The sequence below is a fragment of the Oryza glaberrima genome, chromosome 2, assembly GCF_000147395.1.
Source record: "Oryza glaberrima chromosome 2, OglaRS2, whole genome shotgun sequence".
In the NCBI taxonomy this organism is placed as follows: domain Eukaryota; kingdom Viridiplantae; phylum Streptophyta; class Magnoliopsida; order Poales; family Poaceae; genus Oryza; species Oryza glaberrima.
Genome location: NC_068327.1, coordinates 33350579 through 33375237, shown reverse-complemented (window position 1 = coordinate 33375237; position 24659 = coordinate 33350579). Strand labels below are relative to the sequence as shown.

Sequence of the window (24659 nt, the reverse complement as noted above, 5' to 3'; positions counted from 1 at the left end):
TCAAGACACTGAAGGATGCTTTTTTTTTTGAACGGAACACTGAAGGATGCTGACAAAAGGTGTTGGTTGAAAGATTTATTGTTTTATCACTATGGCCCATAATGGGAGGCTTGAATTAGGCATCTGTCAAGGAAGTTCATTGCACATCTCTCCAATTTAAAGGTACGTAAAGAAATATTTGTGGAATATACGAGTGTGTTTTACGTTTAATGCGCCATGAATGCACAACTTATCTTCTCATTTAGTCATATTTAACTTGACTATCTCATTAAATATTTTTATTCTAGTGGCTGATAAATCTGAAATACATAGAGACAGGGGCGGATCCAACGTGGGTGCAGGGGGACTCGAGTCCCCCCTACACTTACAGGACTCATGGATACCCCCGGAGCACCCCCTTCAATTTTTTCAGTATAAATGATAAACTAAAGGTCCCTAGATGGTTAAAGGTTGAAGAAACTGTGTAATTGAGCCCCTCTAAATTTTTTTTCCTGGATCCGCCCCTGCATAGAGATGGTTTTCAAATCCTTTATGTTCTTATTTAAATGTATCTATTCCAGCCTTCTACAAATGGTCAGGATTTGTCTTTATACCATGTCTCTTTCACCTTTTTTCTTCAAAAAAGAATGTACATGTGCCATTTAACGTTACACAGTTACATATCGTTTGTTGGAATCACACAAGGATCGTTGGAACACACACGAACGCGAGAGCAAGTGGCAGAGCTTGAAATGCTTGACAATGGCAACAAATGCCGGCTTTTTTGTATTTAACTCGGTGACCAACAATATGATGAACATGTGCTTTTATAGGCCCAGGGCGACGCACAACGGAGCACGAACTCCATCCCCGACCTTTGCTCGCACTACCCGCACGACCCGACTCACGTCATGCATGAGCGCATACTCGACGCGCACAATGCGGCCAGCGCTCCACGCAGGACGCCACGCCCTCGAACTGAACCAGGCACACACGCTCGCAGCTAGCCTGCGCTAAACTCGGACGCACCTACATGCGACGAACGCGCTAACAACGAACACACACACACGACGCACGCGCGGACTGACCTGAACACACACGGTCAGGTTTATTTCCTAACATCGTTGGTCTATATCATTTTGTGATTTCCTGCAATCTTATTACATCCCACATGAATTTCTACATGGCTCTTTCATTGCAATTTATTATGCATGGGAGCTATATTAATTTTCCAAGAAAGATTTACATGTTAAGATTTCATTTGCAAACTCTTTGTCCTTTCTGCAATGGCCATAAATTTGCTTTTTCATGTTACATAGAAAAAGAAGTCATATCTGTGTTGATTGATTTATAAAACATAATTCAAAACAGCGTGATCTACATGCTAAATGTATAGTTACGGCCTTCTTTCAAATACAAGACATTTTGTTGCTCGAGTTGGTAATTTGCATTCTGTTGTTCCCTGCCGAGCAAGCTCTCAATCTCCTCTGCATTGTCTTCAGCTTCAGCCCATGGGTGCTGCTGGTATCTCCTTAACATCTCCAGCCTCTCAGCAACCTCTTTCATCGTTGGCCGTTCTTCTCCATTCATGCTTATGCATCGCATCAGGAGGTATGTGATCTCTTCTAGCATTTCAGCGCTCATCTCATTCCTTACTTGGCTGTCTAGAAGCTCTTGATGGCGACCAACTTTCATTGCTGTGGTGAAGCATGACACCAGGCTCCTGTTTTCCTCTGGCCCGTCCAAGTACAATGCTTTCTTCCTTGTCAGAAGCTCTAGCATGACGACACCAAAACTGTAAACATCGCTCTTATCAGTCAACTGGCATGTCATAAGGTATTCGGGGTCCAAGTACCCGCAAGTTCCCTGCACCAACGTTGCAATCTCGGCCTCATCAGTTGGTGCTAGCTTTGATGCCCCAAAATCAGAAACTTTGGCGTTAAACTTGTCATCAAGCAAGATGTTTGCCGTCTTGACATCTCCATGGAGGATTGGGGGTGAAGCCGATGAGTGCATGTAGGAGAGTGCCTCGGCTGACTCTGCTGCTATCCGAAGACGAGTATCAAGTGGTATGTCAGCTTTGGGTTCCTTGCCATGGATGTAGTGGTAGAGGGTGCCATTTGAGACGAATTCATAGACCAACATGGGCACTTCAACTTCGAGGCAGCAACCGAGCAGCTTGACGACATTCCGATGGTTGATTTGGGAGAGGATGAACATTTCTCTCGCAAACTCCTTGGTCTCGGCCTCCTCCATCATCTTCGACTTCTTGATGGCCACTACTGTCTTGTCTTCGAGGACGCCCTTATAGACAACACCATGACCACCACAACCCAGAACACGGTCAGAGGCGAAGTTGTGGGTCGCCCTCTTGAGTTCTTCTGTCGAGAATATCCTGAACCCATGGGTGCCTCCGGCGGAGTGCATCTGCTGCTGGAGGATCACTCCACCGTTATGCTCGAAGAACTTCTGCTTTGTTCTAATGAGCTTCCTCTTCTGGAGCCCTAGGTAGAGCCAGAAGCACATGAACACTAACAAGAAGACACCGACGCAAACCCCTGAACACGACGCCATTGCGTACCCAATATTACTCCATTAGATTTCCATTTCTGAAACTGAATGCAATTTTTCATGATGGACAGTTAAAGTTTTTACCTGTAACTACTTTCAGAGCTAAAGTGAAGTTGTCCTTTGGGTGGCAACCGTTCCTGTCGGTCGGATTTCCACTAGTCCCAGGAGGGCACACGCAAGTGTGACTTCCTAACATGTTTGTGCAGTCTCCGTAGCATCCGTACTTTTCCGGACGTAAGCACTCGTTGATATCTTCCATTCACAAAGCAATTTCGTCATATTTGATCACCAGCCAAATTAATTAATCTATGGAAATTAATTGACAGAGTTAATTAAGATGACTGCTACCTGTGCATCCACCATCGAGGTAGGGGTTGCCCTCGTAGCCCTCAGAGCAGTTGCACCGGTAGCCCTGGCGGTCGCTGGTGTTGAAGCACACACTATGCGCGCTCCGGCACGCGTAGGCCGTCTTGTTGCGCATGGCGGCGCTGCAGTTATAGACGTCCCGGATTGCCCAGTCGAGCACGACGGGCACGGCCTCGAAGTGGCCGTTGCTCCGGTTGAAATCCTTCCTGTCGTCGTACACGGTGTCGATCCAGGTGTGCTCCACCAGGAACACGTACCTGCACGGCGTCGTGCCGCCACGGAGCTCGTCGTCCGCCGCCGCCGTCCCGTTCTCGAAGTTGAACATCCGCGGCACGTAGAAGTTGAGGGTGGGTGGTATGATGCTCTGGCAGCACCGCTCGCCGGTGCATCGCCCCGGCAACCGCGGCACTGTATCATTGCCCGGCGACGACGGCGATGGGCGGCGGCACGCGGACATGCACCCGCTGACGTAGTTGCCGGAGCCGTCGACGATGTAGCCGAGGTTGGGGCAGCCGAGCGCGACGAGGCGGTTCTTCTCCGGCGAGTAGCGGTAGGTGCTGCTGCCATTGATGGACGTGTACGAGGTGGGAACGTCGGAACTCCTCGAACGTCGAGGTTGGTAGCACTTGCTTTCCGGTTTGAGGAGGACCCGGGCCTCGCCGTCGGCCAGGGACAGGCTGACCATCTGCTGCGGTTGCTCGAACTGAAGCGTTAGGCGCGGTGGCGACACGCTGTCGCTGCAGTCGAGGTTGAAGCCATCGTCGCGTGCGCAGCCGGCGCCGATGCCGAACGGGTAGGGGATGCTGATGTTGCCGCACTTGTCGGGGCAGCCAGGCAATGGCTGGGCCGACGCTGGTGTCGCCGGCGCCAGGACCATGCCTAACAGCAAGACTACGGCTGAGATGGCGACACCCGCATGCAGGTGCCTTATTTCTGACATCCTACCTTAGCTAACTCTTTGCCCCTTTCTCTGCTTGCATCGCATGCTGGTTTCCGAATAAATATATATAGCGCGCTTAGTTGGAGCTGGAGCCTTGGAGGATCGGAAAGGAAGATGCGTGCTAGGCTCCCGCCTCCCGGTCTTCGTTGAAAGAGGTCGTTTGATTGATTTTTGGGGTCGACTTCACTGTTGCGTCGTCGGTAAAGCATGGAGCCGGGCATATGGGCATGTGTGCCACTTGCACTGTCGCGTGGGTCACTTGCACTGTCAAGATTTTGGGAGCCGAGCATGTGTTCCACTTTCCACTGTTTTAGTCCAGTCAATTGCCTTGCCTATTGCCAATTTGCCCTGTTTTTTTTCTTCTGAAAAGGATAGTCCCCGCGAGATTCCTTTTGAGTCTACTGCTTGTCTGCATTGTAATGGATGAAGGCATGTGTTGTATACTGTAAGTTGGTGGATAAACAATTGAACGCTATGACGACGTCTCAACCTCACGGTGGTAGAGGAAGCCAAATGAGCAATGCCCGACGGGGCGAGACGACAAGAGAATGAGTATGTGCACGGCGAGTTGGCGGCAAAACGACATGATGATGGTTTCATGGTCATGGTCGCCGCCTGCTCATCGCTACCGCCTATGACTGCGCCGATGCGAACGCTCAATTATGTGGGGCGTGGCGGCGGAGGACGTGGCCGCCGGCGACGAGCTCCGGCGTGGGGCATGGACGGCGGAGGATGTGGCCACCGGTGACGAGCCCAGCATGGGGCGTGGCGGCGGAGGACGCAGCCGTCGGCGACGAGCTCCGGCATGGAACATGGATGGCGGAGGATGTTGTGGCCGCGCCGGCGATGAGCTCCGGCGTGGAACATAGATGGCGGAGGATGTCGTGGCCGCGCCGGCGACGAGCCTAGTGTGGGGCGTGGCGGTGGAGGACACGGTTGCCGGTGATGAGCTCCGGTGTGGAACATGGATGGCGGAGGATGTCGTGGCCGCGCTGGCGACGCTCTCCGGCGTGGGATGTGAGGCCGCCGCCGCTGAGCTCCAGCGTGTGCAGAGTGACGGTAAAGGACTTGCTCAAACGCGGAGGACACGACCACCGACGATGATGCCTTGGTGTCTGGCTCCTGATACCTAGTAGGAATCACCTGATATCTAGTAGGTATCGCTCTGGTATCAACGGGAATAAGCCAATACCTATACTCCCTCCGTCCCATAAAAAACGAATCTAGGACCGGATGTGACATATTCTAGTACGATGAATCTGAACATATGTATGTCCAAATTCGTAGTATTAGGATGTGTCACAGCCGGTACTAGGTTGGTTTTTTATGGGACGGATGGAGTAAGTATCATATGATACCTTGTAAGTATCACATGATACCTGATAGGAATCGTCTGATACCTCGCAAGTATCATTTGATACGTGGTAGAAATCGCCTAATATCTAATACTCCCTTCGTTTCACAATGTAAGTCATTCTAGCATTTCCCACATTCATATATATATATATATATTCATATATATATATATATATATATATATATATATATATATATATATATATATATATATATATATATATATATATATATATATATATATATATATATATGAATGTGGGAAATGCTAGAATGACTTACATCGTAAACCGGAGGAAGTAGATACGGTATCATTCCGCTCGAATGGGATTCCGTTGTATAGCATCGCCCTATTCATATTTAGATCTTCAATGTGAAAAATGACCCCACTCCTATATTTATATTTATTGATCCGGGATGTGTGTTACACCAAGTGAAAAAGGGAGTAGCTAGCTTGTCCAGTCCACCAGTGTTGATGCGAAAAACACGAGGCCTGGGAGATCTGCTTAACTCCAGTGCAGGTCCAAAAATCTTGCATTTAGGTTTGTGAGCGTGCCAGTTGATTTGATCCTGCAATCAACAAGAAACAGAACTAAGAAAATAGCAGTTAAATCCATAAACGATAGCCGATCGGCCAGTCGCCGATGACATATCATTTATCTTTAAGCCGATATCATCTTTGCATCGATCGGCAGTCATAAACATACAAGAAAGAACTAAATCTATTCGTTCGGCTATAGATATTAACAGTATATAATGCTTCTATCGATATATACTTAAATCAAGTGATTGGGATAGATCGGTCGCCATGCCGAGACAGTATAAATCACTTCGACCGAAATATATACTAACAAGAAGATTATAAACGTTCATAGCATAGCCGATCAGATAGATCTAGCATGTATCGGCTAATACTCCGATACCACTCTATATTAAGATATTAAAACATATAGAATATATCAAACAGAAGCCTAATATACCTAAATGCAACAAGATCTTGATATAAAGGGCGGATTTAACATATCAATCAAGCATATAGGATATAAAGTAGTTAAATCAGGTAAAATCGGTTGCAACCCCGATACTACCCTAATCCGCAACCGAAAAGCAGGCTAGAGATTGAGATTCTAATCACGACTTATAAGGTCAAACTCAACTGATGCAGCTATAAGTATGAAAAGAAAGACAATATCTAGACAATCAGGCCTTCGGATGTTTCATAGGGTGGTGGATATCCTATATAATCTAAGTCAACATTGGTATTTAACATAATCGGCTGTCTTCTAGTGATAGATGTTAGCCGACTGAGGGTTAAATAACAATATTGTCAGAGATTATATAGGATATATGATAACTCGACGATTTACATAAACAAGATTAGAGTATCATAATGATGGAAGCACTAATCCTGAGAACGCAAGCCGCCATAACAAGTTTTACCTCTAGTTGAAGATCGAAACCGATGCAGCTCAACCCGAAAGTAAGAACTCGTCAAAACAAAACGAAAGTAAAAGGGTGGCGATGCGCCGAGATTGTTGTTGAACTTGTGTTATTTGATTACATGGGGCTCGGGGTCTATTTATACCCGAGATTACAAAATATGTCCATGTCGGACACGACTCTTATCTCTAACAAACTCTAAGATATCATAAGTCTTTGCGACAGACTTTTGCCCAAGCTTATCTCTAAGGAAATTACATAAAATATCCTAATTAATAGATACAATTGCCTTTCTAGGACTCAATCCGTGTGTGGCAATCCATATGAAGCACATTAACTTAGCCCGACAACGTGTACCGAGTCGTATTGTCGGAATCGGCTCAACCGGTTAACCTTGTTCGACTCGAACTCTGCTGATTCTGGTCGCGGCTGATTCGGACTTTAGCCGATCCTTGCTCTGTTTCCAGAACGATCTAACTCTTGGATTCCGCTTCGGTTTTATCTTCATCTCCGATACTGAAATTACCAAATTTGGTCGTTAACAACTAGACAGTGGACTTATTCCATCTCGTACAGTTTCGGCCCAGTTCGCTCGTCGCAAAGAGCCTAAACAAAGGGCCCAATACTGGGCCTTCTCCTCTCTAATGGCCTTCCAACAACAAGGCTCAATGTTTCTCAAGGGCCTTCACGTATCATCCTCCTCCCCACCCACTCTCTCTCTCTCTGTCTCAAGCAGGTCAGTGGCCGGCGGCCGGAACCCTTCCTCCCGTGCCTCCGCCGGCGTCGTCGGAGGCACAGGCTGTCATTGTCTCCGCCATACATGGTGTCTACCAGAAGTCCTCCGTTCCTTCTATCCTCTGGGAGATGGGAGTTGTCCACTACGCCATCCGCAGGCTGTTTCCTACTCCCCCGCCGACTCCCTCTCTGGTCTGGTGAGCGTGTCGCAAAATTATGATTAACTCTACTAATTTGGTATGGTTCCAGTCAAATCAGGCATGCAGCGATGAACTACTCCATGTAGAAGAAAAAAAAAATCCTGTCAGGGACTATCGCCTCCCTTCATTGGACGACCAACTCTAGGAGTGTGATGGTCCTGACCCATACACGGCGGTATTTAGGGAGAAATTGCTCCATGACAATCCAATGTAATTCACCTTGCAGTATATCTTTGATTTTGTGGCAAGTCCTTATCTTCTTATTTAAATGTTTCTATTTAATGATCATGAGTTGTCTAAACATCATATTGTTTTCACCTTTTCTTTTAAGAGAAGAACGGACATGAACCTTTCAATACTCATAGTGACATACCATTCTTCTCTATCGTCTATGCAATTTCTTGCTTTTATATTACAGAACACATTAATTTCTTGGTCGTCCTTTTGTTGCACCCCATGGATGTGTTTTCATATTAAATAGAAAAGAATTTGTATGTGAATTCATTGATTTATAAAAGATTAACGCAAACAAACATTATCTACAAGCTAAATGTATATGTACTTCCTTCTTCCAGATCAAGAACATCATGCTGCCTGAATTGGTAATTTGGATTCTGATGTTCAATGCCAAGCAAGCTCTGATTTTCCTCAGCATTACCTTTAGCTTCAGACCAAGGGTGCTGCTGGTATCTCCTCAGCATCTCCAACCTCTCTGCTACCTCTTTCATCGTTGGTCGTTCTTCGCCGTTCATGCTTAGGCATCGCATGAGGAGGTCTACAATCTCTGTTGCCATTTCGTCGTTCATCTCTTTCCTCACTTGGCTGTCCATAAGCTCTTGATGACGACCAGCCTTCATCGCTGTGGTGAAGCGTGACACCAGGCTCCTGTCTTCCTCTGGCCCTTCTAGGTACAATGCCTTCTTCCTGGTTAGAAGCTCCAGCACAACAACACCAAAACTGTAGACATCGCTCTTATCGGTTAACTGGCATGTCATTAGGTACTCAGGGTCCAGATACCCACAAGTTCCCTGCACCAACGTTGCAATCGCAGCCTCATCAGTTGGTGCTAGTTTGGATGTCCCAAAATCTGAAACTTTGGCGTTGAGCTTGTCATCAAGCAGGATGTTAGCCGTCTTGACATCTCCATGGAGGATTGGTGGAGAAGCCGATGAATGCATGTAGGCGAGCGCCTCGGCGGACTCTGCGGCTATCCGAAGACGGGTATCGAGTGCTATGTTAGCTGTGGGTTCCTTGCTATGGATGTAGTGGTAGAGGGTGCCGCTTGAGACAAATTCATAGACCAACATGGCCACTTCTACCTCAAGGCAGCAACCGAGTAGCTCGACAACATTCATGTGATTGATCTGGGAGAGGATAAATATTTCTCTAGCAAATTCCTTGGTCTGAGCCTCCTCCATCATCTTGGACTTCTTGGTGGCCACCACCATGTTGTCCTCTAGGACACCCTTGTAGACGATACCGTGACCACCGCGGCCGAGAACACGGCGAAGTTGTTGGTGGCCTTCTCAAGCTGTTCCGTGGAGAATATGCCTCCACCTGCATTTGCTGCTGGAGGATCACTCCGCCATTCCGCTCGAAGAATCTTTGCTTTGTTCTGATGAGCTTCCTCTTCTGGAGTCCCAGATACAACCAAAAGCACATGAACACCGACAAGAACACACCAACGCTGACCCCTGAAAATGGCATTGCAATGTCACTGATCAGAAATCGGAGAATCAATAGAGAGAAATGTGCATTAGTATCTCAAAATTACCTATGAGTATTTTCGATCAGTGCTAAAGTGAACTTGTCGTTTGGACTGCAATAATTTTTTTGACATCTCCGCTGAATCCATAAGGGCAATCGCACTTATAGTCTCTTAGCAGATTTGTGCAGATTCCCGTGGCATGGGTACTTGTCTAAGTGTTGGCACTCGTCAATGGCCTTGTTTGGATCCTTCGGTCTATTAAATAGCCCTTCGGAATCTTGCTATTTAGAAGTATTAAATGTAGATTACTGACAAAACCGATTCCATAACCCCTAGGCTATTTTACGAGACGAATCTAACGAGATATATTAATCCATGATTAACGGATAATTACTGTAGCATCACTGTAGCAAATCGTGGATTAATATACCTCGTTAGATTCGTCTCGCAAAATAGCCTGGGGGTTATAGAATGGGTTTTGTCAGTAATCTACGTTTAGTACTCCTTTTTTTTTTTCGAACGATCATGCCGTTGCCGACGTTTTATATAAAGAAGAAGGTGTCTTATTTTAAGGAGAAAACGAGACCAAACCTTACAATGCGCAGTTAATTAGGGAAAACTGGGCGAAAACCACAACACTCAAACCTAAGCTACCAACACCGCGAAAAAAGAAAAAATGGCGGAGCCCAAAACAACCATCGATAAAGAGCTTGTTGAAAGCGACACAAAGGCTTTGACTTCGCGAGGCAAGTGTTATCATTGTCGAGCTTGTCGCCTAATGACACAGCAGCTTCGACTCCACAGCTATCACATCATCGTTGCCAAAGGCATCGCAGAAAACGAGCAAGACACCGAATGTCCACTTTTGAACATCAGCCCAAGCCACTTGAGCACTACTACTTGTACACAGCTAACACCAACCTCCCTTGAAAACTGCAACGTGTTATCGTTGCCAAGCTTCATCGCATCCCAATAAAGCAGCTCCGACTTCACCTAGAAGAAAACAAAGAAAGTTGGACGCTTGCCACATCCAAGAGCGGCACCCAGGAGACGAAGGCCTCGCCGAATAGCTAGGCTTATAGAGCTTCGACGTGGGGGTCCACGAACGACCACCCTTACATGGAAAAGGTTCTTGGTAGTGAGGGAGACACCATAACGACGCCTCCAAGGAGGGGAACGACGCCTAATGGCGCCGCCGTCGTCAAGCCAACCAAAGGTCGGCCAAGGCTTTCGCCAGCGTCATCCAAAACCACACAACCCACCCGCACAACATACGTCGCCGGACCGCCACATCGTCCCTCTAGCCACCAAGCCTAGCCCACCACCCACAACTTAGGCAGGCTCGCGAGTCCGTCGTGTCGCCAACCCACCAGCATCCTCTGCTGCACCGACAAGATCTGGCCAAGGCGGCAATGGATCCGGCCGTCAAAGCTCGGCAAGCCAACGTCACCGCGAGCGCCCACACTCCGCTGCACCGCTGCCACCGTCACCACCGCAGCCGGTGGCTGCCACTGTCTCCGCGCCGACGAGGGCCTGCCGCAACCGCCGGTGTCGCACCTGCCCTCTCCGTCACACGCGCCCGACTCCCTCCGTGGCCAGCCTCCCGTAGCCATCCCCGCGCCGGCGAGGCCACGCCGACCCCCACCTCGCCCTTGGCAGCTCGCCGTCGTCACAGGCGGCTGAACTGGCCAAGGGCCGCGGGAATCGGCCATCCATCACCGGGCCGAGGGCCACTGTCGCCGCGGCCTTCCCGACACGCCGTCGACCTCCGCCCCGCGCGCCGCCGGCCTCCTCCGTGCGCACACCGACCACCTCCGCCTGGACACCAGCTGGGACGTCGGATCCGGCCATGAGAGGCCTGGATCTGACCCCACCGTCGCCGATGACCACCACTTGGGGCCTTCCCTTCGTCTTGGCAGTGCCCCGAGCCGCCGTGCTCGACCTGCCGCCACCGCAACAGCACCCCGGCCAGATCCGGGCCAGGGAGGCCGGATCCCGCCGCTTGGGGGTGGATCCACAGCCGCCCTCGCCAGGGCGCGCCGCCGCTGCCTCAGCCGTCTCCTTCCTCGCGAGGCAACACGCCGCCCACGTGCCTCCTCCGGTCGCCGTCGCCGCAAGCTCCACCGCCGTCAGGGAGGCCAGATCGGCTGCCAGGGGGGCGGATCCGTCTCCGCCGTGCCCGGAGCCGCCTTGCCGCAGCCGAGCAGCCCCCCGGTGTCCCGCCGCTAGGCTTCTCGTGGGGAGAGCACCCCGCCGCCGCCGTCCTTGCGGCCGTCCGGCTTTGCCGATGAGCCACTCGGGCGGCGGCGAGGCGAAGGGGGGAGGGTGGGGAGGGGCGGCGGCGAGGTTGCTGTCGCTGTCCGTGTCGTCCCTGGGACGGGAGCGACGTGGCGAGAGGAGCCTTTTGCAAGTAATTAGTTATGTACGTTTAATACTCCTAAATAACAAGATTTCGGAGAACTATTTAATAGCCTTCCGGATCCAAACAGTGCCAATATCTTGGAAGAGGAAAACAAGCTCATCAGTTTATTGCCAGAATGATTATTATTTGAGGGCAGAGAATATAACAATGGCGAGTAAAAGAACAATTCTCAATGTTAGATTGATATCCAATGTCTGCATTGTATTAAGATGCGTATTGTATACATTTGCGCCCGCCATCGAGGTAGGGGTTGCCGTCGTAGCCCTTGGAGCAGTTGCAGCGGTGGAGTCGATGCAGTCGCTGCTGGTGCTCCTGCACGCGTAGTCCGTCTTGTTGCGCTTGGCGATGTCACAGTTGCTGACGTTCCGGATGGCCCAGTCGAGGACGAGGATGACGATTGACGGGCACGGCGAAGTCGTCGCTTCGGTTGAAGTCCGGGCGGCCGCGGTAGTTGGTGTCAATCCACTTGTCCTCCGCCACGAACGCGTACCGGCAAAAAGTCGTGTTCTCAACGAAGCTTCTCTTCTCCGAGCCTTGAACGGACGCCTCGCAGTAGGTGACATTCGGGGGTATCTTGCTCTGGGAGCACACAACGCCGATGCACGCCGCCGGCGACACAGAGTTCCACTGCGATGGTCGGCATACGTACGGACGTGCAGCCGGTGATGTAGTAGCCCACGTCGTCGCTGAGGTAGCCGATGTCGGGGCAGCCGAGCGCGACGAAGCGATTCCTCGCAGCGGATAAGAGCGGAGAACGGAGATTTCTTACAACTGAACGGAGAACGAAGAGACAGCAATAATATTTGTAATCCTGTGTGTGTTTTGGAGAAAGCATAGGAATGGTTAGTACCAACGAACATTCGCGGTAACAATCTATCAATTTTATTTCTGCACCCTAAACACAGGTCATACTACCCGAATGGCACAAATACTAGGATCTGCAAGTTGGATTTTCAGGATCATAGTCATTGTAGTGTCTGAACTTCTCATCCGCATTTCTCTGTTTCATGACAAGCAAGCTCTGCTTCTCCTCCGGATTCTAGATAACTTGAAATTCTAGTCAAGTCTAATTAATCTAATTGGTAAATCTTATCTTACATGGAGATGATTTGCAAATCTGAAATCCCCTATGTTCTTATTTAAATGTTACTCCCTCCGTTTCATATTACAAGTTGTTTCACTTTTTTCTTAATCAAGTTTAACCAAGTTTATAGAAAAATATATTACTATTTTTTAAAAAAACATATTATCAAAATATATTTAATGTTAGATTTTATGAAACTAGTTTGGCATTTTAGATGTTCCTAAAATTTTCTATAAATTTGGTCGAACTTGATCATGAAAAAAGTCAAACGACTTATAATATAAAATGAAGGGAGTTTTAGTAAACATTTGTTGTCTTTACAACATATTGTTTTCACCTTTCCTTTTAACAGAAGAATGGACAAGAACCATTTAATACTCACAGCAACTTATCATTGGTCTATATCGTCTATGCAGCTTTAGGCTTTTTTTTTTATTACAGCCCACATACATTTCTTGGTTCTTAGGGTGAGCACCATATATGTGTTTCCATGTCACAAGAAAAATAATTTTAAAGAATTCGTCCTCTTGAATAGTTCAAAAAAGTAGGTTAATCTTTACTTATCTGAGAAAAAATAATCCAGCATATGACTAGTTATATATGTGGCCTATATATTAGGGAAAAAAATATAGTTCTTATGAGAATCATAGCCACCCACTATGATTGCCTAAAATTATTAACATAATACAAAGGTTAATTTCATGTGCCTGGATGAAAGATGACAAAAATACACATTCAGATGAACATCAACAAAACACGGTTGTGCATATAGCTTTGGACCCACGTGCATTTTCATACCTTATACATTGTGACAACGCTTTCTATTGAAAAAAGATTCCACTACCTAGGATACCTTGATGAGAGCAAGTACTCTTCTTCAAGGCTATACTGCCCAGTTGACTCCATACTTGTACCTTCATTTGCCGGGTAACTCCTTGAGACATGATTCTCTTTAGATTTTTTATTGGTCATGCTTTGTAGAACTTCTTGCTGTAGAAATAATGATTGTATGTTTTCAAGTGTCATTTCTACATGTCTCATAGTTGGCCGCTCCTCTGCTTTCAGCTTGACACATGCCACGGCTAACACGGCTACTTGTTGAACTTCTTCTCCTCCCTCCTCCATGACTTGAGGATCAAGTATGTGACCCAAGTTGTCATGTGCGAGCAACGCAGTGAAATGCGCAATAAGACCATCATTCTCAGGCGATCTATATGAATATGGTTTTTTCCTAGTAAGTAACTCTATTAGAACGACACCAAAGCTAAAAACGTCGCTCTTCTCAGTGAGACGTCCCGTGTAAGAGTACATGGGGTCTAGGTATCCTAGTGTTCCTTGAATAACAGTTGTGACCCCTGCCTGTTCAGCAGGAATGCACCTTGAAGCTCCAAAGTTTGACACCTTTGTTGTTAGGGAGCCATCTAATAAGATGTTATGGGACTTGATATCCCTGTGAATTATAGGAAATGATACAGCCGAGTGAAGGTAGCCGAGGGCTCTAGCTGTTTTAGTTGCAATTCTGAGCCTATCTTCCCATGACAATGATAATGGCCCTTCAACATGAAGATGGTGGTAAAGGGTACCATTCGATATGAATTCATAAACTAACAATGGCATTTCTGTCTCAAGGCGACATCCAAAAAGTTTCACCACATTGCGATGATTGATCTGTGATAGAATGGCTACCTCATTTATGAACTCATCGATCTCTCTTTGGATTGATACCTTTGATTTCTTGATCGCAACAACATGAAGATCTGACAGAATCCCTTTGTAGACGGTGCCATGCCCTCCTCCTCCAATCTCACGAGATTCATCAAATTTGTTTGTGGCATTTTCCAGTTCTGCCAAGGGGATGATCATCCTTTCGGCAATATCAGCATTCTGAGATACCAATTGTTGTAACAAATGCCCACGGTTCTGGTTGAAGAATCTCTGTCTAAGCATTTTTGCTCTACGATTATTTATCTTACGTGTTAAAATGACTGCACCAAATGCCATGGCCAAAAGGCCCGCACCACTTACAACTCCAATACCAATAGTTAAACCTGGAGCACAATAGAAGAAAAAAAATATGTTTTCTTCATTAGAGAGACGTACTGGATTTGTTTGCAATTGCGAACCGTTAGTGCCAACTACTTGCCGAACAATTAATAAGAAAATCAGCCTTATGGAAATATTAGCCTGTAAAAACATCGTAGTCTGCTTTTGTTTGTTTATGAAACAGAGTAATTTGTGCTGGTACGTACTTGGCCGAGCAATCTACTGTTCTCTCAAACAAAGTTCTGGGTGATTTTTTTTTTTAAGAAATTCACCCGACAAATGGATAAGTAGTTCCTTAGAAATTAAAGACAGTACATTAATATAGTATATATTAATTCTTCAATTTAGATGTCTGAACAAATTCGAAAATAATAGGCAGATTAATTTAGTTACCTAGATTAGTTTTGGCGCAACCATTCTCCACGGTAGCATCTCCATTGAATCCGGGTTGGCATTCGCACTGATAGCTTCCCGGCACATTTTTGCAGACTTCGTGGCATGGGTACTTGTCCAAATGCATGCACTCATCAATATCTTGGGAGTGGAGAGAAAGTTCATCACTTTTTTGTCAGAATAATAATTATTTGCAGAGGATATAAGCCAAAAAAACTTCTCCAATCTAGTTTTTGGCTTAATAGTGTTAGAGTGCCTTATGGCTTCAAAAAGCCAAGCGAAAAAGCTGCTTGTTTGTTTAGGCTTAGATTTTTTGGCTTATAAGTTGGCTTATAAGCCTAAACAAAGAGGGCCTTAAAACAGTCAGATTTTTCACTTTTTTTACGGCTAAAATATAATGAATTTGAATATGAGACTTTGTAGATAGTGTAATACTATTAGGAGTACATCTCCAATTTTTTCTAGAATTTTTTTTATAACATTTACTAGTTGGTGTGCACGGAGTGTGCACAGAAAGCTTGTGTGTATAGGATATGTTCCAAGAAAAAATTCATATCCCTCCACTTTTAGAGGGAGAACAAAGGAAAAAAATAATCCACTCCAATCCAATGTTTTCAATCCCTTGGATTGTTTGCTACACAACCATAGGGAAGTTTCCTATTTTTCCAATCCTTAGGTTTGTACATGTATTCGCATACTATTTCTCCATTTTCCCTACTTCTACGTTTTAAAAATCCTACGAACCAAAGTCTTTGCACTAGGCTTTCACTTTTCCTTGCTCCTCGGGTTGAATTAAGCTTCATCCAACAACATATGTACTCCCTCCGTCCCTAAATATTTGATACCGTTAACTTTTTTAAACATGTTTTACCGTTCGTTTTATTAAAAAAAATTAAGTAATCATTAATTCTTTTCCTATCATTTGATTCATTGTTAAATATACTTTTATGAATACATATAGTTTTACATATTTCACAAAAGTTTTTGAATAAGATTTACGGTTAAACATGTGCTAAAAAATTAACGGTGTCAAATATTTAGGGGCGGAGGGAGTGACATGGAAAGCAACGTTGCTCTCTGGATGGATTGACGGTTTCGTGGTTGAAAGATGAAAGCCAGAAGATTATACAAGCGCGGTCTTCGGTTAGTGCAGTAATGCTCGTGTCCTTGTAAGCTATTGTTTCGTTCCAATGTTTCAGCAGCGATGAAAATTCGTGTTCACCCCAAAAATGAAAATTTTTTATTGTCCTACCGAAAACCTACCTTGCGTAAATTGACATGGCAAGTTGTGTTGTGTATTGAGGACTATTGGACGAAGACAAAATGTAGAGCAAAGGATCCGCTAGATTAGGTTAGAGAAGACCAAACACAAAGCTGCGTTGACGATGACGACCGCACGAACTCGCGCTATACCGGCCGGCCCGCAAATGCGGGAGCTCGGCCCAACTACTCGCGTACGTACATACGTATACGGCCCAACTAGACGCGCACGCAATCCCGTCCCGGCCCAACTCGAGAACTGCTCGGCTGCCAGCCCACGTCCCCGCGGCGCACGGCGAAATTGCTCCCCTCCCATGCCGGAATCCCAAAACCCTCGCCAAAATCGCCGCCTCCGCCTATTCGCGCGGCGGCGGGGACGCAGCTGCGGAAGTGCGCGCCTCGGCCGCCGGCGCGACGACCTCCACGGCGTCGCCAGCTCCACCTTCTCTCCCCTCTCCTTCGCTGCTGTTTGCGGTTAGGAACATACAAATGCGGAGGGGCCGCGGCGGTGTCCAATTTTAGTTAGGTTTTCGAAATTTCAATCCCTGGTAGGCGCCTGTTTAGTAGCACTAGTCAATAGTTCTGTAGATTGTGAAATTTTGAAGGGACCCTGTGTTCCTTACTTAGTAAGGGCTATAATTGGGCTTTCGTAGAGGAGGAACTGTGTTGCAGCAGCTTGGTCTCTTCTTTTGTGCTACCATAGGGCCATACGTGGTTGATGACAGAGATTTCGCCGAAAAAATCACTGTAGTTAAGCTTGGTCTACCTCACAAAACTATTGGATCTGCCACTATTCCAGCTTGTGCCTTTCAACTGAGCAGTTTAATGACAATGTTGCATTGTAGTCCTTAACAACAGAGAATTGTATCCCCATGCGTTTAACATTGTGGTTTGTATTCAACTGCAAATTTGTTAAATGGATCAGTTTCGCAAACTATCACATCCGAGTATGTATGCAATTCATGGCACGCTAATCTCATCTGCCATACCATTTTACTGCCTCTGTTTTTGGTGAGCTAGTCCATTTCTCTTATCCTTTTGATGCCATGTACTGTTTAATTGCCCTCAATCCACATTTTTTGGATCTGTTAGAACCCTGCCAGCTTTATGTTTTGCAATTTATGTGATACCAAAGCTGGCTTTGCATAGTGGAACTGTCAGCCATTTTCAGTCCTGATTTTCTCATGTGAAATTTAATTGTTGTTCACCCATTTCTTCTTCTTGTCAGTAAATGTGTTGTCTTGAATTGGGATCATTTACTCGCTGAATCATGAATACATGCAGAACTATATACGTTATACTGTACATATATTGCAGATGAACAGATGAGCAACATTGATTGTCTTGTAATCTTTAAGCCCATCACATGCGTCTATTCAGGATCCACCACTACCTTGTCGGGTGGAGTTCATTTCGTAGTATGTTTCTTTCTCACTTGCGACTTGTCCGAATTGAAGGTAATTGAGGGCATGTGTGGTAATTTGACTTGTACGAGATAACTCTATACTAGACTTTCTTTTTCCTTCTACTATCAAATGGCCCAGTTATTACATTGAATTATCACAAGTTGCTTTTGTGCGTGCATCAATTTGGTCTTTTTTTGCATGCAAACCTTGACCTGAACTTTTGACCAGTTTGATCCAAAGTTTTCTTTGTAAGCATGCAATTTTCTGTTCAATTTACCAGTATTATGTGTATTTTCCAGTACCCAACAAGCTTCATAGAAAGTAATAACTAATGTACAGTGATTTTTCTGTCCAGGTGTTTCTGGCTGAGCAATACACACCAACATCATAGATATTGCAGGTTCCCTCCAGAAGCTTGTTTCCTGAGTAAATCACCAATGCTGGGTTCAATGAATGCATCTTTGGTATGTTGTGCCAACCCAAGCAATAATAGGCCAAGGAATTCAGATATATCGAGGCAACAAAAAGATGGCCTGCTTTTTGGGAAAAAAAAAAGCTTTACCAAGAAATATATATGACTGTGAGAACATTTATGATTTTGATTGTTATATAGTGTTCTCCAAAGGTGGTCCAGCCATCTCTGTCCTCTGGGGCAAGCAATTCACGCCCGCTGGCAACATCAACTCCAGGGATAAGGTAGAAGATTGTAGAGCTATTTGAAATGATCCAGGCACAACTGTGAGCGAGGTCAACATCCGGAGCACAAAAGGCCTGAACCTACAGAAGATCAGTGGGAGAGGGGCAGTGTTGATCCAATCCTTAATTTGCTAAGGAAACACTCAATGGAACTCAAAAGGAAGATCAACATGGGTAAGAACTGAGTTCTGATGAAACGTGGAGAGGCAATGATTCTGGGAATTAATAGAACTCAAGGATCTTTGGTGTGAAAAATGACATTTAGGAAGAGCGAACGTCCTACTGCATACAAGGCCAACTCCAAATTGCAGGCGAAGGTCTCTTGTTCGTGGAGTGAGGTTCCAGCCTGTTGTTACCAATGGCGATATGCAGTTGCAGATGCCAAGTCTATCACAGATAGCATGGTTGATGATGACAAGTCTGTCGCAGATAGCATGATTGATTATTGCAATGGTTGATTGACAATGGCAATGATTGAAAATCACAGATAGCATGGTTGATGCTGATCTAAAAGGTAAGATATCACCAGGCATGTTTTTCCATACGAAATATGACCATAAAACATGTCTTTGGATGACTTTGGCATTATTCCAGATGATGATTAATCTGATTCTTCGGATACTAAACCTTACGATGGAACTTTCTGATGTTACTGGTAGCAATGTATCTCATGATAAGATCATGGAATTTTCTTGTGCAGAAGCTCTGATATAAATAAGCTCTTTCAAGGTTCTGGAGCTAAGAGAACTTGCGAAATCTTGAGGAATCAAGGGCTATGAAAAAACGAGTAAAAATAAATTGGTTGAACTGTTGAGCAACATGGTCTGCTTCTGATCCATTAACGACAGAGTCTGACCTTGTATTTGAGCCATTCTGCTCAACTATGTCCTGGACATGTGTGCCACGTTTGTTTTGTCAATACCAATCCATTTAGATAGATTAACAATGTAAATTAGTAAGTTTAACAACTTTTCGCTGTTCTGTGTTGATCATGTGCAGACCTACTTTTTTCTACCAATTTAAGCTTCTTAATGAAACAGCTGCATTTCTTGTCTTCCCTCTACTGTAGTGCTGTTGACCCTTGATTGCATTGTTTTACTTGGCGAACTTGTAAAGCTAGCTCTATTAACCTGGGAGGTCCTGCTTACATTGTTCTGATCTGTTGGTGCTCTATCTGTCAGGTTTGCGCCATTTTCTTTACCAATACAAAAAGATATATGAATGGTATCGCCTAATATTCTTTTTCTATAATGCAGGCAAATAAAGGTGTATCTATACAGTTCTGTTATTGACTGCGGCTGCAGCTTTGCTCGTGAAGCGAAGAATGAAAGCGGCCCAGTGGATTGCAGACGGCAGAATTCCTGGCTGCATTATTGTTCGGCCTCTGTCTTCTCGTCCAGTCCAAGAGCTTTGCTTGTGTGTTGCATCCTGCTGCTAATCAATCTCTCGTGATCCACGCACGCGGCGTCTCTTGGCCGTGGCCGGGGCCCTCCCCTCTAGATTTCTGGGAGCCGTCAGATCTGAGCGATTGGACGGTTAGTTCCCCCGTCTCACGTGCCTCTGCCCCTGCTGTCCTCCTCCCCTGGCCCTCTTTGCCTGCCTGTATATTGTCTGTTGGAACCCTGATTAAAGCTGCATCCCCTCGTTCGTTTTGATACGATTGCAGATCAGTACTAGCAACAAATTTCCAGTCGCGACTCTTTCAGAAAAAGAAAAAGGATTCAGTCATCAATCACTAGAGAGAAGTAAAAAGAAAAAATAAAGGTAATCCTCTACTCCTCTCCTCTCGAACTTGTGTAGAACTACTTTCTTTGTCTGGTCGCCTCACTTTTGCAGCCACTCGATCAGCATGCATACCTATATAACTTTTATGCATAGCTTGCTTTCTTTCTTTTGCTTTCCGTCATCACTAGTAATTAATTAAACTTCTAGTAATTCTTTTTTTTGCGCAAATTCATGGCCTTCCAAAGGAAGGCCTAATTAAATAGATTGTTAATTAGGGCTGTTTTGGTTTGATGCCAAAATTTGCCCTACCAAATAGTTGGCACTTTAAATAGTACCTTGTAGATATTTGGTTTGATGCCAAAATTTACCAACGGTAATATAACTCCTATAAACCAACTCTACCAAAATATTGGTAGTGCCAAATATTGTCCATGATTTAGCACTACTAATGATTTGGTAGAGCACCAAACCAAATGAGCCCTTAATAAACATGAATACTGATCATATGCACATGCCGTAGGCACGAGTCACACGATTAGAAGTCTAGAACAGAAGCAAGATACAAATGTAGGTGCATGGCTGTTGGCATGTACTCCGTAGGGATAGTAGAAGCGCAGCTGGTCCATGCATATGCATGGAGATGAAGAAGGGAACTGTTCGAACTCGGCTTGGAAGTTGGAATTAAAGCACGACGAGGCCAGGCTAGCAAGCTAGCTTCTAGCTGGGTTACTGGAACCCGGCCAATACTGTTCGTATAGGTCAGTGCCAGTGCACGAGTCAGCCATGCTGCCATGGCGTCGTCGTCGCATGCCAATGGCTTGCATGCATACAGACAGTTCAAAACTGAGGATGACCAGTCCACATCATACAGCGCCCGTGCATATATATGTACGTGGACCTTAGACCATACACATGGAGTTTGTGAATTTTTGGTGAGCTTATTTCCTGCTTACATCACACTTTGCACATGTGACGGAGAGAGATAACATGAAAATATAAGAGCTGGCTATCATGCAAGAGCTATCTTAGCATGTGCTCTTAGAAAAACAAATTAAATAGATATGTGAGATTAAGACAAAATGGTAAAGTGTGTATACACCTTGTAGCTCCAAAAAGTTAAGTAGATATGATAGGTATATTTTAATATTATAAAGACAAATTGGTAAAGTGAGTGGATTATAGCTATATATGTGATTACATATAGCTACTAGTTGATATATCGATTTACTATATCTATTTCATATTATAAGTCACTTTGATTTTTTCTAAGTTAAATTTATTTAGTTTTGACTAAGTTTATAGAAAAATATGACAATATTTTCAACATAAAACATAACAACTATCAAAATATATTCATTTTTAGATTTAATAAAATTAATTTGGTGCTACAAATGCTGATGTATTTTTCTATAAATTTGGTTAAATTTTTAAGAAGTTTGACTTTAGAAAAGTCAAAGAGATTTATAATACAGAAGGTAGGGAGTATTAAACTTGTTCCAAAATGTTGTGCCATGCTCATAATCTTCTCCCATCCTAACGAGCATGCTCTCTTCTTCTGTTAGTTGCTAGATTATAATTTTAGAATCAGGGCTTAGAACTCGATCATGTAGTAGATTGCGACTCATAAAATAGGATGCAATCATAATGTTTGTGGAAGTAAGTATTGATATATCATAACAAACGACATGCATGTTTTCATTCCGGGAGCACACACACACATGCACGTCCTACGATATGTAGTCACGTGTAGTTTTTACATGCAATCCAAGCTAGAAAGTTCCAAACATTGTACTGTGAGATGGTAAAACTGAACAAGATTGACGGCCGGTGTGGATCGAACAGGAAAAGAAGCTAGAAGATGGGGAGGGCGTCTATCTGGGAGCTGAGGTCGCCGTCAAGATTCCACTATCAGTGGATGTAGAAATACACAGGTACGTACGCTGTATCTATCGATCTCTTTCTCAAGCTAGGACAAAAGCTTAGCTAGCTAGCTAGTTGCATTACTGCTGGAATGCATATAGATGAGATGTGCAGGTGCAGCTGGCTAGTCCCACGTTGCGTGCATCGTATGCAGGGAGCAACCAGTCCATGTACAGGGCCGCTCCCTCGTTGCTGACCGGCGGCCGGCATGCCGGATTCCCGGCCGCTGCCTTAATCCTGGGCCCCGCCGGCCGGCGTATCGCCGGTGGGGCACCCGGCCGCGCGCCCGCGTGCCTTCCCCCACATACACCGACCGACCATCACCGGTGTGTGTGCATGCATGGCCCCGGCCTCGGCCCCGATGTACATATGTAAGCATATACTCCATTGTCTCTAAATATTTACGCCGTTAACTTTTATAAACATATTTGTCCGTTTGTCTTATTTAAAAACTTTTATAAAATATGTAAAACTATATGTATACATAAAAGTATATTTAACAATGAATCAAATAATTAATAATTATTTAAATTTTTTAAATAAGACAAACGGTCAAACATGTTTAAAAAAGTTAACAGCGTCAAATATTTAGGGACAGATGGAGGGAGTATGTGCTAGCTAGTACAGTGTTTGCACGCATTGCATGCTTAGTTAATGTGCATATTTGATCATGGTCTCGACCAAAACCACGGCCTTTTGACCGCCCTAGCTATATATGAGCATGTAGCATATAAACCATCATATCATGCCCGCCTGTCTCGATCGATCGATCGAGCGATCTAGTAGTAGTGGCAGTATAGTATGTGTGTCGTTCGATCTAGTGATGAGATAGACCGTGCAATTGCTGTCAAGTCATGAGAATCAGAATCTGAATCAGAGATGGTGCTGTTGCATGCCATGAACCAGGCAGCAGCAGCTGCACATATGCAGTGCTGCTAGCTAAGCTTAGCTAGCTGATCGCTGTACGTACATGTGTCCACACAGTGTCAATCAGCTGGCCCTTCTGCCTACCTTATGTGTGCCTGACTGCCTCTCGGTCCTCGGGCATGCAGTAACGTAGTACCAGAGGCGTACAGCTCCCTCGTTTTCGTCGTTGCAGCGGCAGCGATGAGGGGGGCAGCGTACTTGCATATATTCACCAATGTGCATAGGTTCTGAGGGTACTTTACCCTGCTCCCAGCCCACGGAACGACGATTGGGAAGCCTACTTTGTACTAGCGCACTGCGCCCCATTTCCATGTAGCCATAGAGATTTATTGTATGTAGTTGATGGGTGCTGGTCAATGTGCCCAGGGCATAAACTGTAGATGCACATATACAATCCTCCTCCTTTCCGCACCATATGCATGCATTTGTGCTATAGCTAGGAGTACTAATTAATATTATCACCAATTAGAAGCCTCTATCTAACCCATCACACACAAAATGCAGCCAAGAACCAGCTAGCTGTTACTGTTAATATATAGACATGCAGTGTTGCATGCATGCAATACAATGCAAATGCAGATCGATCGAGAAAATGCGCATGCAGTGCACAGGATTCGTGGTGATCACAATATACAGGAGCAGTACATGTTAGATCACGGTTCAGTGTGCCCAAGCTTTACTTCAGGCAATGCACCAGCCAAAACTCCAAAATTTTGCGAATGACCATTGGTTCGTATGCTTGCAGATGATGCATGATATAGCTAGCTAGCAAGACCACACACAGCAGGCAAGGGTAACTAGCAACCCCCTTTAGTCTACAGTCTTCTTCTCAGTCTCGCACTTTAGCTGCCTTCCTTTATTTGGACAGACATTCTATGGCTCCCCTAACTCCACTGCTCATTTATCATCATCCTCTCCTCGATCCCTCTGCATGCCCATGTTCATCTTATAGCTAGCTAGCAGCCACCGATCCATGTGTATGCTCATCCATCTAATTTCTAGTTAGTTCCTCATTTCTATGTCATTTTCGTATGCCCAAAACATATATTCTAATAATAATTTTGGCAAAGTTAACTTATTTTGACTATACAGATTCTAGAACGACACTTATTTGTGAACGAATTGAAGGGAGCTAGCAGTTGGCATCTAGTTTAGACTTAAAAAATTTCCCGTTAAAATTTTTGCCATAGTCACATGGTCGTAGGAGTGAAAACTGATCGGATATTATCTGATCCGCTCTGAATTTGATCGGATATGGTATAGGTTTTTAGAATTCTAGTGAATATGGATGCGGTTGCGGATATGATATCTCTAAAATCCTACGGACGTGGATTGTCCAACATTTCTGCTAGATTATCTGATAGGTCGTTTCCCGGATAATTCGAAATTATTAACCCATATAACCACTCTATCTGTTGCATATAACATGAGATGGCGCATCTAATGGCCTAATTTACCAATTAACCTAAATTTCTTAGTTTGAGGCTT

The 24659-nt window shown here is 45.1% G+C and overlaps 2 protein-coding genes and 2 pseudogenes across 2 annotated transcripts; 1 reads left to right on the top strand and 3 right to left on the bottom strand.

Annotated features, from left to right (window-relative positions):
* Window positions 1-1285: 1285 nt before the first annotated feature.
* On the bottom strand, window positions 1286-3856 carry LOC127762674 (wall-associated receptor kinase 4-like). The gene is made up of 3 exons (XM_052287141.1): window positions 2899-3856; window positions 2635-2802; window positions 1286-2537 (listed from the first exon to the last, which is right to left on the bottom strand). The coding sequence occupies exons 1-3, from the start codon at window positions 3854-3856 to the stop codon at window positions 1357-1359; spliced, it is 2307 nt and encodes a 768-aa protein (XP_052143101.1). The 3' UTR covers window positions 1286-1356.
* A 4270-nt stretch (window positions 3857-8126) lies between these two features.
* LOC127762673 (putative wall-associated receptor kinase-like 16) lies at window positions 8127-12577 on the bottom strand (annotated as a pseudogene).
* Window positions 12578-13641: 1064 nt separating this feature from the next.
* Window positions 13642-15946, bottom strand: LOC127762672 (wall-associated receptor kinase 2-like). The gene is made up of 3 exons (XM_052287138.1): window positions 15936-15946; window positions 15238-15404; window positions 13642-14849 (listed from the first exon to the last, which is right to left on the bottom strand). The coding sequence occupies exons 1-3, from the start codon at window positions 15944-15946 to the stop codon at window positions 13642-13644; spliced, it is 1386 nt and encodes a 461-aa protein (XP_052143098.1).
* A 2020-nt stretch (window positions 15947-17966) lies between these two features.
* Window positions 17967-22279, top strand: LOC127762671 (SAP-like protein BP-73; annotated as a pseudogene).
* Window positions 22280-24659: the final 2380 nt, after the last annotated feature.